At 35.9% G+C, this 14848-nt stretch overlaps 2 protein-coding genes across 10 annotated transcripts; one reads left to right on the forward strand and one right to left on the reverse strand.

The window, feature by feature from the left end:
• Positions 1-303: 303 nt before the first annotated feature.
• Positions 304-751, reverse strand: LOC123310312 (histone H1-like). Its single transcript, XM_044893778.1, has 2 exons — positions 551-751; positions 304-483 (listed from the first exon to the last, which is right to left on the reverse strand). The coding sequence occupies exons 1-2, from the start codon at positions 749-751 to the stop codon at positions 304-306; spliced, it is 381 nt and encodes a 126-aa protein (XP_044749713.1).
• An 8701-nt stretch (positions 752-9452) lies between these two features.
• LOC123310233 lies at positions 9453-13525 on the forward strand. Of its 9 annotated transcripts, none has more exons than XM_044893690.1 (11): positions 9454-10003; positions 10073-10431; positions 10528-10629; positions 10688-11011; positions 11078-11403; positions 11471-11706; positions 11764-11904; positions 11963-12503; positions 12554-12707; positions 13092-13211; positions 13265-13525. In XM_044893690.1, exons 1-10 carry the CDS (start codon positions 9990-9992, stop codon positions 13112-13114), a joined length of 2220 nt encoding a protein of 739 aa, XP_044749625.1. In that variant the 5' UTR covers positions 9454-9989; the 3' UTR covers positions 13115-13211; positions 13265-13525. The 9 variants fall into 9 exon arrangements, with proteins under 9 accessions (XP_044749631.1, XP_044749632.1, XP_044749629.1 ...); XM_044893688.1 differs by having other exon boundaries at positions 13278-13525; XM_044893696.1 differs by lacking the exon at positions 12554-12707 and having other exon boundaries at positions 9453-10003; positions 13084-13211; positions 13278-13525.
• Positions 13526-14848: the final 1323 nt, after the last annotated feature.

The raw sequence follows: 14848 nt of genomic DNA on the forward strand, positions 1-14848 counted from the left end.
TCTTGTCTGACATCGTATCTCTAGCGAGCGAAAATCTATAAAAGTAATATTTGATAGAAAATTCTAGAGGCCCTGAAAAGGACCGGATTTAAATTTTTTTCCTTCCAAAATTATATACGTTTTACGTTTGCTTTTTGGGAGACGTTACTTTCTTCGGAGCCGTTACTGATTTGACCGTTTTTGGTTTCGGTGCTTTGGACTTCTTCGTCGGCTTTTTGTTTGCCTTCTTAGCTTTCGAGGGAGATTTCGTTAATTTTGGCTTCTTTTCTGTTGCAATTGCCGCTCTCTTTTCCGACCTACTCACTAGATAGATGTAGACCTGGCAGGTGATGTGTTCTTCTTGTCGGCTGCCATTGTAGGTGATGCATTCTTATTTGCTCCATCGGCCGACTTGACCAATTTTTTCGCAAATTTCTTCGACGCGTTTGTTGTAGAAACGCCTGCGGCCAATTTGAAAGAGCCAGACGCTTCTTTTCCTTTGGTCTGAATCAAGGAACCGGACTGTACAGCGGTCTTTTCTTATGAACGGTGCAAGTTTTTCAGAATCGACCTTGTAATTCGAACCGATGTATTTCTTGAAAGCATGCAACGAGGATCCGCTCCTTTCTTTCAATCCTTTGATGGCACGATTAACCATATCGGAAGTTGGGGGATGGCTGGGTTTGACATGTTTTGACCTTGCTGAGGTTTTTTTCTCAGCTTTTTTCAGCGTCTTACCAACAGCAGTGGCGGGCGTAGTTGCCTGTCGCATTTCAGACTCGGAAGTTGAAAATGACATTGTTTAACCTTTACACCTTAGATTTCTTCTGATAGTGGTACCGATATTAGCGAAGTTGACGGAAATTTGACGGGCGATTGGTTGGTAAATTATTGCTAAGGACTTGAAATTGCAAGTTTCCTGCGCAATCTCGAGGAATTTAGAATTTTTTATTTGTACCAATTATTGGGTTCATCATTGCATCGTATTTCGGACGAATGCGATATGGAAAAAAAGACGATATGTCATTTTTGACGGACCGAAACTATTCTTCCAGACATGCGAAAGTCGCTCTTGTCAAGGTTCCCGGATATTCTTATCATTAGTTATTATTTCGAAATTTGAGTCTCCTTGGTCGAACAATTCATGATGAATACAAGTTTTTCTTTTATTGATTGACCATCAAAATTCGATCCAAATCTCGAAACTGTACACAATTTTTGAACTGGGATATACGTATTGAGTTTCATTCAATTCGATAATTCAGATAGGAATTGAGATTTCTGTGGTCAATTCGGCAAAGTGTGAAATCAATTTCACAAAAATTGTTGGATCAATTCGAGCCAAATCTTGAAACTGTAGATAGTTTTCGAATTGAGATGCATATGTTGAATTTCAGTTCGTTGCTTCTGACAGAAAGGGAGAAACTGAGTACAGTTTCGGGATTTGGGTCGAATTGATCCAATAGTTCCTTGGGAATTGAAATGATATTTTGTCGAATCGGCCACTGAAATCTCAATTCCTATCAGAACTATCGAACTGAAACTCAACATGTGCATCTCAATTCGAAAACCATGTGCTGTTTCGAGATTTGGTTCGAATTGATCCAACAGTTTTCGAGGAATTGATATCACACTTTGCCGAATTGACCACTGAAACCTCAATTCCTATCTGAATTATCGAACTGAAATTCAACAGGTGCATCTCAATCCGAAAACTATGTGCAGTTTCGGGATTTGGGTCGAATTGATCCAATAGTTCCTTGGGAATTGAAATAATATTTTGTCGAATCGACCACTGAAATCTCAATTCCTATCAGAACTATCGAACTGAAATTCAACATGTGCATCTCATTTCGAAAACTGTGTACAGTTCCGAGATTGTGGTCGAATTGATCCAATAGTTCCTTAGGAATTGAAATGATAATATGTCGAATCGACCACTGAAATCTCAATTCTTATCTGAACTAACGAACTGAAATTCAACATGTGCATCTCAATTCGAAAACTGAGTACAGTTTCGGGATTTGGGTCGAATTGATCCAACAGTTTTTGAGGAATTGATATCACACTTTATTGAAAAGGCCACTGAAATCTCGATTCCTATCTGAACTATCGAACTGAAATTCAACAGGTGCATCTCAATCCGAAAACGATGTGCAGTTTCAAGATTTGGGTCGAATTGATCCAACAGTGTTTGAGGAATTGATATCACACTTTGCCGAATAGACCACTGAAATCTCAATTCCTATCAGAACTATCGAACTGAAATTCAACATTTGCATCTCATTTCGAAAACTGTGTACAGTTTCGAGATTTTGGTCGAATTGATCCAATAGTTCCTTAGGAATTGAAATGATAATATGTCGAATCGACCAGTGAAATCTCAATTCCTATCACAACTATCGAACTGAAATTCAACATGTGCATCTCAATTCGAAAACTATGTGCAGTTTCAAGATTTGGTTCGAATTGATCCAACAGTTTTTAGGAATTGATATCACACTTTGCCGAATTGACCACTGAAATCTCAATTCCTATATGAACTATCGAACTGAAATTCAACATGTGCATCTCAATTCGAAAACTGAGTACAGTTTCGGGATTTGGGTCGAATTGATCCAATAGTTCCTTGGGAGTTGAAATGATATTTTGTCGAATCGACCACTGAAATCTCAATTCCTATCTGAACTATCGAACTGAATTTCAACATGTGCATCTCAATCCGAAAACTGTGTGAAATTTCAAGATTTGGTTCGAATTGAATCAACAGTTTTTGAGGAATTGATATCACACTTTGCCGAAAAAACCACCGAAATCTCGATTCCTATCTGAACTATCGAACTGAAATTCAACATGTGCATCTCAATCCGAAAACTATATGCAGTTTCAAGATTTGGTTCGAATTGATCCAACAGTTTTCGAGGAATTGATATCACAGTTTGCCGAATTGACCACTGAAATCTCAATTCCTATCTGAACTATCGAACTGAAATTCAACAGGTGCATCTCAATACGAAAACTATGTGCAGTTTCAAGATTTGGTTCGAATTGTTCCAACAGTTTTTAGGAATTGATATCACACTTTGCCCAATTGACCACTGAAATCTCAATTCCTATCTGAACTATCGAACTGAAATTCAACATGTGCATCTCAATTCGAAAACTGAGTACAGTTTCGGGATTTGGGTCGAATTGATCCAATAGTTCCTTGGGAATTGAAATGATATTTTGTCGAATCGACCACTGAAATCTCAATTCCTATCAGAACTATCGAACTGAAATTCAACATGTGCATCTCAATTCGAAAACTATGTGCAGTTTCAAGATTTGGTTCGAATTGTTCCAACAGTTTTTAGGAATTGATATCACACTTTGCCCAATTGACCACTGAAATCTCAATTCCTATCTGAACTATCGAACTGAAATTCAACTGCATCTCAATTCGAAAACTGAGTACAGTTTCGGGATTTGGGTCGAATTGATCCAATAGTTCCTTGGGAATTGAAATGATATTTTGTCGAATCGACCACTGAAATCTCAATTCCTATCAGAACTATCGAACTGAAATTCAACATGTGCATCTCAATCCGAAAACTATGTGCAGTTTCAAGATTTGGTTCGAATTGATCCAACAGTTTTCGAGGAATTGATATCAGACTTTGCCGAATTGACCACTGAAATCTCAATTCCTATCTGAACTATCGAACTGAATTTCAACATGTGCATCTCAATTCGAAAACTGTGTGAAATTTCAAGATTTGGTTCGAATTGAACCAACAGTTTTTGAGGAATTGATCTCACACTCTGCCGAAAAGACCACCGAAATCTCGATTCCTATCTGAACTATCGAACTGAAATTCAACTGCATCTCAATTCGAAAACTGAGTACAGTTTCGGGATTTGGGTCGAATTGATCCAATAGTTCCTTGGGAATTGAAATGATATTTTGTCGAATCGACCACTGAAATCTCAATTCCTATCAGAACTATCGAACTGAAATTCAACATGTGCATCTCAATTCGAAAACTATGTGCAGTTTCAAGATTTGGTTCGAATTGTTCCAACAGTTTTTAGGAATTGATATCACACTTTGCCCAATTGACCACTGAAATCTCAATTCCTATCTGAACTATCGAACTGAAATTCAACTGCATCTCAATTCGAAAACTGAGTACAGTTTCGGGATTTGGGTCGAATTGATCCAATAGTTCCTTGGGAATTGAAATGATATTTTGTCGAATCGACCACTGAAATCTCAATTCCTATCAGAACTATCGAACTGAAATTCAACATGTGCATCTCAATCCGAAAACTATGTGCAGTTTCAAGATTTGGTTCGAATTGATCCAACAGTTTTCGAGGAATTGATATCAGACTTTGCCGAATTGACCACTGAAATCTCAATTCCTATCTGAACTATCGAACTGAATTTCAACATGTGCATCACAATTTGAAAAGTATGTGCAGTTTCAAGATTTGGTTCGAATTGATCTAACAGTTTTCGAAGAATCGATATCACACTTTGCCGAATTGAATACTGAAATCTCAATTCCTATCTGAACTATCGAACTGAAATTCAAAATGTGCATCTCAATTCGAAAACTGTGTACAGTTTCAAGATTTGGTTCGAATTGATCCAATAGTTCCTTAGGAATTGAAATGATACTTTGTCGAATAGACCACTGAATCCTCAATTCCTATCAGAATTATCGAACTGAAATTCAACATGTGCATCTCAATTCGAAAAGTAGGTGCAGTTTCAAGATTTGGTTCGAATTGATCAAAAAGTTTTTGAGGAATTGATATCTCACTTTGACGAATAGACCACTGAAAGCTCAATTCCTATCAGAACTATCGAACTGAAATTCAACATGTGCATCTCAATTCGAAAACTGTGTACAGTTTCGAGATTTGGGTCGAATTGATCCAATAGTTCCTTAGGAATTGATATCACACTTTGCCGAATTGACCACTGAAATCTCAATTCCTATCTGAACTATCGAACTGAAATTCAACATGTGCGTCTCAATTCGAAAACTATGTGCACTTTCAAGATTTGGTTCGAATTGATCCAATAGTTCCTTAGGAATTGATATCACACTTTGCCGAATTGACCACTGAATTCTCAATTCCTATGTGAAATATCGAACTGAACTTCAACATGTGCATCTCAATTTGAAAAGTATGTGCAGTTTCAAGATTTGGTTCGAATTGATCCAACAGTTTTTTAGGAATTGATTTCACACTTCGACGAATAGACAACTGAAATCTCAATTCCTATCAGAACTATCGAACTGAAATTCAACATGTGTATCTCAATTTGAAAAGTATGTGCAGTTTCAAGATTTGGTTCGAATTGATCCAACAGTTTTCTAGGAATTGATATCACACTTTGCCGAATTGACCACTGAAATCTCAATTCCTATATGAACTATCCAACTGAAAATCAACATGTTTATCTCAATTCGGAAACTGTGTACAGTTTCGTGATTTGGTTCGAATTGATCCAATATTTCCTTAGGAATTGAAATGATACAATGTCGAATCGACCACTGAAATCTCAATTCCTATCAGAACTATCGAACTGAAATTCAACATGTGCATCTCAATTCGAAAACTATGTGCAGTTTCAAGATTTGGTTCGAATTGATCCAACAGTTTTTAAGAATTGATATTACACTTTGCCGAATTGACCACTGAAATCTCAATTCCTATCTGAACTATCGAACTGAAATTCAACATGTTCATCTCAATTCGAAAACTATGTGCAGTTTCAAGATTTGGTTCGAATTGATCCAACAATTTTCGAGGAATTGATATCAAACTTTGCCGAATTGACCACTGAAATCTCAATTCCTATCTGAACTATCGAACTGAAATTTAACATGTGCATCTCAATTTGAAAACTGTGTACAGTTTCGGGATTTGTGTCGAATTGATCCAATAGTTCCTTAGGAATTGAAATGATATTTTGTCGAATCGACCACTGAAATCTCATTTCCTATCTGAACTATCGAACTGAAATTCAACATGTGCATCTCAATTCGAAAACTATGTGAAGTTTCAAGATTTGGGTCGAAATGATCAAACGGTTTTTGAGAAATTCATATCACACTTTGCAGAATTGACCACAGAAATCTTAATTCCTATCTGAATTATCGAACTGAATGAAACTCAATACGTATATCTCAGTTCAAAAATTGTGTAGAGTTTCGAGATTTGGATCGAATTTTGATGGTCAATGAATAAAAGAATAAGTTCTATTTATCATGAATTGTTCGATCAAGGAGATTCAACTTTCGGAATAATAACTTATGACAAGAATATCCATGAACCTTGACAAGAGCGACTTCGGCAAGTCTGGGAAGAATCGTTTCGGTCCGTCAAAAATGACATATCGGCCTATTTTCCATATCGCATTCGTCCGAAATACGATGCAATGATGAACCCAATAATTGGTACAAATAAAAAACTTTAAAATCCTCGAGATTGCGCAGGAAACTTTCAATTTCAAGTCCTAACTGAAATCCCATTTCCTATCTGAACTATCGAACTGAAATTCAACATGTGCATCTCAATTCGAAAACTATGTGCAGTTTCGAGATTTGGTTCGAATTGATCCAACAGTTTTTAGGAATTGATATCACACTTTGCCGAATCGACCAGTGAATTTATCCTCATGATCCAACAGTTTTTGAGGAATTGATTTCACACTTTGACGAATAGACCACTGAAATCTCAATTCCTATCAGAACTATCGAACTGTAATTCAACATAAGTATCTCAATTTGAAAAGTATGTGCAGTGTCAAGATTTGGTTCGAATTGATCCAACAGTTTTCTAGGAATTGATATCACACTTTGCCGAATTGACCACTGAAATCTCGATTCCTATCTGAACTATCGAACTGAAATTCAACATGTTTATCTCAATTCGAAAACTGTGTACAGTTTCGGGATTTGGGTCGAATTGATCCAATAGTTCCTTAGGAATTGAAATGATATTTTTTCGAATCGACTACTGAAATATCCATTCCTATCAGAACTATCGATCTGAAATTCAACATGTGCATCTCTATTCGAAAACTATGTGCAGTTTCAAGATTCGGTTCGAATTGATCCAACAGTTTTCAAGGAATTGATATCACACTTTGCCGAATTGATCACTGAAATCTCAATTCCTATCTGAACTATCGAACTGTTATTCGACATGTGCATCTCAATTCAAAAACTGTGTACAGTTTCGAGATTTGGGTCGAATGGATCCAATAGTTCCTTAGGAATTGACATCATACTTTAACGAATCGACCACTGAAATCTCATTTCCTATCTGAACTATCGAACTGAAATTCAACATGTGCATCTCAATTCGAAAACTATGTGCAGTTTCAAGATTTGGGTCAAATTGATCCAATAGTTCCTTAGGAATTGAAATGATATTTTGTCGAATCGACTACTGAAATCTCAATTCCTATCAGAACTATCGAACTGAAATTCAACATGTGTATCTCAATTTGAAAAGTATGTGCAGTTTCAAGATTTGGTTCGAATTGATCCAACAGTTTTCTAGGAATTGATATCACACTTTGCCGAATTGACCACTGAAATCTCAATTCCTATCTGAACTATCCAACTGAAATTCAACATGTGCATCTAAATTCGAAAACTATGTGCAGTTCCAAGATTTGGTTCGAATTGATCCAACAGTTTTCGAGGAATTGATATCACACTTTGACGAATAGACCACTGAAATCTCAATTCCTATCAGAACTATCGAACTGAAATTCAACATGTATATCTCAATTCGAAAAGTATGTGCAGTTTCAAGATTTGGTTCTAATTGATCCAACAGTTTTCGAGGAATAGAACTTAATCTTTTATTCATTGACCATCAAAATTCGATCCAAATCTCGAAACTCTACACAATTTTTGAACTGAGATATACGTATTGAGTTTCATTCAGTTCGATAATTCAGATAGGAATTAAGATTTCTGTGGTCAATTCGGCAAAGTGTGATATCAATTCCTAAAAACTGTTGGATCAATTCGAACCAAATCTTGAAACTGCACATAGTTTTCGAATTGAGATGCACATGTTGAATTTCAGTTCGATAGTTCTGACAGGAATTGAGATTTCAGTGGTCAATTCGGCAAAGTGTGATATCAATTCCTCGAAAACTGTTGGTTCAATTCGAACCAAATCTTGAAATTTCACACAGTTTTCGAATTGAGATGCACATGTTGAATTTCAGTTCGATAGTTCAGATAGAAATTGAGATTCCAGTGGTCAATTCGGCAAAGTGTGATATCAATTCCTCGAAAACTGTTGGTTCAATTCGAACCAAATCTTGAAATTTCACACAGTTTTCGAATTGAGATGCACATGTTGAATTTCAGTTCGATAGTTCAGATAGGAATTGAGATTTCAGTGGTCAATTCGGCAAAGTGTGATATCCATTGCTCGAAATCAGTTGGATCAATTCGAACCAAATCTTGAAACTGCACGTAGTTTTCGGATTAAGATGCACATGTTGAATTTCAGTTCGATAGATCAGATAGGAATCGAGATTTCAGTGGTCTTTTCGGCAAAGTATGAAATCAATTCCTCGAAAACTGTTGGTTCAATTCGAACCAAATCTCGAAAATTCACACAGTTTTCGAATTGAGATGCACATGTTGAATTTCAGTTCGATAGTTCTGATAGGAATTGAGATTTCAGTGGTCAATTCGGCAAAGTGTGATATCAATTCCTCGAAAACTGTTGGTTCAATTCGAACCAAATCTTGAAATTTCACACAGTTTTCGAATTGAGATGCACATGTTGATTTTCAGTTCGACAGTTCAGATAGGAATTGAGATTTCAGTGGTCAATTCGGCTAAGTGTGATATCAATTCCTCGAAATCTGTTGGATCAATTCGAACCAAATTTTGAAACTGCACGTAGTTTTCGGATTAAGATGCACATGTTGAATTTCAGTTCGATAGTTCAGATAGGAATCGAGATTTCAGTGGTCTTTTCGGCAAAGTGTGAAATCAATTCCTCAAAAACTGTTGGTTCAATTCGGACAAAATCTTGAAATTTCACACAGTTTTCGAATTGAGATGCACATGTTGAATTTCAGTTCAATAGTTCAGATAGTAATTGAGATTTCAGTGGTCAATTCGGCAAAGTGTGATATCAATTCCTCGAAAACTGTTGGATCAATTCCAAACAAATCTTGAAACAGCACATAGTTTTCGAATTGAGATGCACATGTTGAATTTCAGTTCGATAGTTCTGATAGGAAGTAATTCTAATCCATTTTCACCTTCTACTTCGGTAGGGGCGGCAAAGATGTGGGCGGCGACGGTTCTGACGGTGTTGGCGGTACGGCGGGCCTCAGTCGGAGGTCCGGCAGTATGGCCTCTGTCCTGCTCCCTGGAGTTGCGGTCGGTCCCTGGTCCCCTATCTCTAACGCAACACAGCATACACTAATTTCTCCCTGATGCGAACCAATCAGGAAACAGCACATGTCATGCGACAACGATAGAGAGAGAGGGAGAGTGGGAGTTGTCTCTGTCTCTGTCGTATTCTTCAACTTGAAGAATTTGTAACGGTCTTTCCACTCTTTCCGCCATTCAATTCTGAATTGTTCTGATAGTTGCTTACTTGCCCAAACATTTGTGCTCTGAAAGCTGCTACTGAATATTTTGAGAATATATTTGGAATATCTTCAAGCAATTTTCATTGCTCTAATTTATATCTATTATATTTCAGGAGTTTCTTCAAATTAAAGCAATTTTTATTGCTCTAATTCATATCTATTGTATTTCAGGAGTTTCTTCAAATTAAAGCAATTTTTATTGCTCTAATTCATATCTATTGTATTTCAGGAGTTTCTTCAAATTAAAGCAATTTTTATTGCTCTAATTCATATCTATTGTATTTCAGGAGTTTCTTCAAATTAAAGCAATTTTCATTGCTTCAATTTTTAACTTGTAGTTTAGCTTTCAGGAAATAGATTCTTGAACATGGATGGGGAAAAGTATGTATTCACTGTTATGTTATGTTATTATACATATTATTGATTCATTATTAAAACCTCATATTTCAGCGATAAACTGATTTGTCAAATCTGTAAAAAGAAATACTCTAGTGTTTCGGCGAAATATCGCCATTTGCGAGATGTTCATAATGAACAACCTATTGCAAAACAGACAGTGCATATAAAATGCCCCATTTGCCCTCAAGAAGAAAAAGTAGCTCTTGAGTCTCATGATATGCTGATTAATCACTTACAGCAGATTCATTCTCTAAGTATCAAGACATCACTTTTTACTTTTAAGAATGAAGAAGAATTTGAGACTTGGAGAGCACTTGATAACAGAAATGTGGATTACGTAAAACGAAGAGATCGTAAAATCAGCGATGGACAGGTGGTATATTATGAATGCAATCGTAGTAATTTTTCAGGTTTGTACCTATTTGTTATTCATCATAATATTTACAAGTGAAGTATTATTATTTCACCAGCGATAATGTAATATCATCTATCTGTTCCATTTTTAGGATATACTAGCCAATGTAGCAAACGCAGCATGAAAACTGGGGGAAGTATCAAAATCTCTGGTTTCTGCCCTTCTAGAATTCGTGTGAAGATATGTAATACAGGTAAATATTGTAATATTTTAGTTGTATTCTCTAGAGCGATATACTGAATATGTTCAAGGGGTGGATGTTAAATTTGTTGAAACACATGTTGGTCATGACGATCTACTGCGATCTAAACATTTGACAAAGGACCAGCAGGAAATGATTGCTAGTAAATTGGCAGCTGGAGTCACAAAAGAAAGAATTTTGGAAGATGCAAGAACTATAACCGGCAATAAGCTAGAAAGAATTAATGTGCTTAAAAGGGCAGATCTTGCTTATATTATAAGAAAATTCAACATAGAGAAGAGGAGACATGATGATGACATGGTTGCCACCACTTTGAAAGTGAAAGAGTGGAACAGTCAAGGAAAAAATTATGTTTTTTTGTTCAAGCAAATTGGTATGTATATTATTCAAAATTGTGCCTTCATTCCTATTCTTTCTTTACAAATTGTAAAATTATCAGGAGAAACCTACCCAGGATTGAAGGCAGAAGACTTTGCTCTAGGATTCATGAACGATGATATGGAGAGAAAGCTCAAACAATTCAAAAGGATAATATGCATCGATGGAACCCATGGCACAAACTCAAGACATTATGATCTGACTATAGTTTTAGTCAAAGATGAGAATAAAATCGGTTTCCCGGTGGCTTTCTTATTATCGAATAGACTGGATCAAACCATCCAAAATATTTTTTTTGATGCTTTGAAATCTAAGATTGGAGAGCCAGTGGACGCAGAATATATTATGACCGATGATGATATAAAATATTATAATGCATGGTGTCAGGTATTGAAGAACATAGCTACATATTGGATTTATGTTACAGCTATTAAATTTTTAATACATTTTCCAGGCAATGGTAACAGAAAGAAAGCCAAGAAGGCTCCTCTGTACTTGGCATGTTATTAAGAATTGGAATATACAGGGGAGAAACAAGTTGAAGAATGTGGACAACAAAAAAGAGATGAAAAATAGAATGCGAAAAATTTTGAAGGAGACTGATGTATCAACATTCCACAAGATGAAAGACGAATATTTCAAGCATTTGGAAGAAGGACAGGAAAATGAGTTTTTGAAATATTTAAAGAAGTGAGTTGTTTTAAATGTGGAAGAGTATAATTGAAGATTTTCATAAATGTTTTTCAGTTATTATTTCCAAAGTGAAGAAAGAATCATGATGTGGGCTCACTGCCACAGAGTAAATGTTGGGATTAATACCAACATGGCTATAGAAAGCCTGAATAAAGTATTGAAGTACAATAAAATGAGGGGAAATCAGAATTTACGGTATTGTTTTGAAGGATGCACCATGAATAATAATCATATTCTATAAAATGTATTGTAGGGTAGAGAAATTACTGGACACTTTGGAGGAATTGGTAAATGAAAAGATGTGGAAAAACATTATTGACACGGAAAGACCTTCTGCCAATCAATACCAGGCCAGAGTTAACCGAGAAGCTCATTCGAAAGCAGAAAATGGACTGACCGATAAAGTAGTATGCTTAGAAACTGGTGAGTTTAGAGTACCATCGGAATCCGTGAGTAATAAATTTTATATTGTGTCATATAATGAGTTGTGTGATAAGGATTGCACATCTCTATATTGCATTAAGTGCAAAATATGCATCCATAGGTTTAGATGTCAATGTGCAGAGTTTACTATAAAAGCTGCCATGTGTAAACATATACATGCAGTTGCTCTGGTCGCAGAGAGAAGCGATTCTGTTTTAGGTGTGAGAACTGTAAATGATGATGATGAGGACAACAACTTATATATATGTCAACCATCAACAAGTAGGGCTGCTTATGAAATGGATGTCCAGAGTGTCGTAGGTGGATCCAGTCAAATTACAAATGATCCAATAGATTCTACTACAAAAGATGTAAGTCTTTGTGATGATTCATGCATATGGTTCTTCATAGTTTATTATAGATTGTATTAGAACAAGCTAGAATGCAGCTTGGTTTATTGGATGTGGGTACCCTTCGTAACATTGCAAAAATTATTAGAGACGCTTATAACTTGCAATGCAATAATGCTTCTACCAGCAGAAAAAGAAAAATAGAGAAACAGTTGTATTTCCCAAGTAAGAAGTAGTCAAGTTGCACATCATGTTGGTGGAGTCAAAAGGTTTATTGTCTATGGAATAAATGTATGTTTTCTAATGTATTGGGGCTTGGTATGATGTGTAAATGTAGCTTATTTTGATTATTCCAGATCAATATGAAGAAGACTCTTTGCCTTTTCAGTTTCTTTTGAAATACTGCATGTCATTTACTCAAATCTACTAACTAACAGGTGATATAATGGAAGGTTGTAAGGTTATCGACAAATAAAGCATGTTTTTTAACACCAAATAAAAGTACGATTCAAGGTAGTGGTAATAAAAAAAATTTCAATAAGGAAGTATTTTTTCTATAATTTATAGAAGCTTGATGTACATTTGAATTTTATTTTTTGAGTATTCTAGATCTAAATGAGATAATTAAATAATGTTAGAAGAGGAAAATTGGAATTGAAAGAGTCCTTATGTATTTTTCTATTGCAACATGTTGGTATAAGGATGGTTTTAAGGCCATACTTGAAAGAGGTTGGTCAATTTTTAATTGATTTGACACATAATTAATTTTCAATCTTGTACAGCTTTCTATTTCAGACTTTGAATTTCAACCACCTCGGAGAAGACTCTAATTTCCCTTTATGGAAGAATCAAGATAAGATGTCCTTCAGTATTGAATATCTCCTGTTAATTTCGTTTGGTTTTTTTTTGTAAACACGGGGAGGCAGGGTTTTTTCTTCTGAGGTTTTTCCCTGAGCTCTTGTATCATACGCAGAATTGTATGGTTCCCCGTTGCACTAACCTCAGCTAAATATTAACATGAATAAAGAAGCATGTTAATCAAAGCAAGACTTTTTTTTCCTTTACTCCTTAGAATGAAACTGATTTAAGTTTTTCCAAATCATAATACAAAATATAAGTATGTTCTGTACTAATCAGAGAGAGATGATCAAATCTTAGCTAAATACTAACATAACAATAATGAAGCACATTTATCAATAGCGAGACATTTTTTCTTTTACTCCTCAGTAGGAAATTAATTTCAGATTTTTTGAGCCTTTCCAATTATAATACAAAGTGACTTACTGTCGGTATGTACGAATCATAATTTTTTAGAGATGATCAAATGAAATATACAAAAAAAGACAATATTATTTGTGGCATTATTTTCACTGCTTCACAAATAATGGATCATGCTTATTCGTAACTCGCTATCGAATTGCTGTAATTAAAATTTCTTAATTTTCACTTCAGAGTTTTTGAATTGTACTCGAACTGTATGTAATTTGCGAAAAGTTGAACTCGTAATCGTAATGCCCAAATGAATTACTACAATATTTCTGCTTGTTTTTTATTACAAAATTGATGACAAATCTATATATTCTAACTTTAAATTCATTTGATAATCCGCGAGTCTTCGAAAATTTAGAACAAAATATATGCACACGAACAAACAACACGCAAACATCTTTGCTCTCCACAAAAGTAATTAAATTTAGGCCTTAAAATAACACGCAAATATGAGAAAGAATAGCACATTCCACCTGCTACAATCAAAACATTTTTGTTTTGATCATGTCGTTGTCACTCTGTCACTATCGGAATACAGGTTATGTTGTTTATGGTGCCCTTTGGATTTCCTACACGTCGACGACCTAATCGTCGACGTGGGGAGGAAATTAGTGGTATACAGTGCTGTTTCCTGATTGGTCGAGAAATTTCGTACCAGGGAGGAATTAGTGTATGCTACGCAACACACCCTGGAAAGGACCCCCACACGGCCGCACCTGGAACAGAACTTCGTCCTTTCCCCTCGGCAGTCCTCCCTCTGGTGGCCTTCATTGCCACACCGCCAGCAACTGTGGGGGCCTAACCCCAGGTAGAACTGAAGTCCACAGGTCCCCACGGTCCTTTCGAACTGAAATTCAACATGTGCATCTCAATTCGAAAACTGTGTACATACACCAGTGGCGGGCGTGGTTGCCTGTCGCACTTGAGACTCGGAGGCTGAAAATGACATTGTTTGACCTTAACACTTTGGATTTCTTCAAATAGTGGGACCAATATTAGCCAAGTTGACGGAAATTTTACGGGCGAATGGTTGGTATATTGAGATGCATGCGAAAACTATGTGCAGTTTCAAGATTTGGTTCGAATTGATCCAATAG

The sequence above is a fragment of the Coccinella septempunctata genome, chromosome 3 (genome assembly GCF_907165205.1).
Source record: "Coccinella septempunctata chromosome 3, icCocSept1.1, whole genome shotgun sequence".
In the NCBI taxonomy this organism is placed as follows: Eukaryota; Metazoa; Arthropoda; class Insecta; order Coleoptera; family Coccinellidae; genus Coccinella; species Coccinella septempunctata.

What these genes read in the sequence shown, in the direction of transcription:
- LOC123310233 (XM_044893690.1), top strand. An exon ending in TGTGAAGATATGTAATACAG is followed by an intron (nt 10,630 to 10,687) that starts GTAAATATTGTA and finishes AATATGTTCAAG; the next exon opens with GGGTGGATGTTAAATTTGTT. An exon ending in AGGGGAAATCAGAATTTACG is followed by an intron (nt 11,905 to 11,962) that starts GTATTGTTTTGA and finishes AATGTATTGTAG; the next exon opens with GGTAGAGAAATTACTGGACA.
- LOC123310312 (XM_044893778.1), bottom strand. Translation starts at nt 751, where the DNA reads ATGCGACAGGCAACTACGCCCGCCACTGCTGTTGGTAAGACGCTGAAA. An exon ending in ACATCGGTTCGAATTACAAG is followed by an intron (nt 484 to 550) that starts GTCGATTCTGAA and finishes TCCTTGATTCAG; the next exon opens with ACCAAAGGAAAAGAAGCGTC.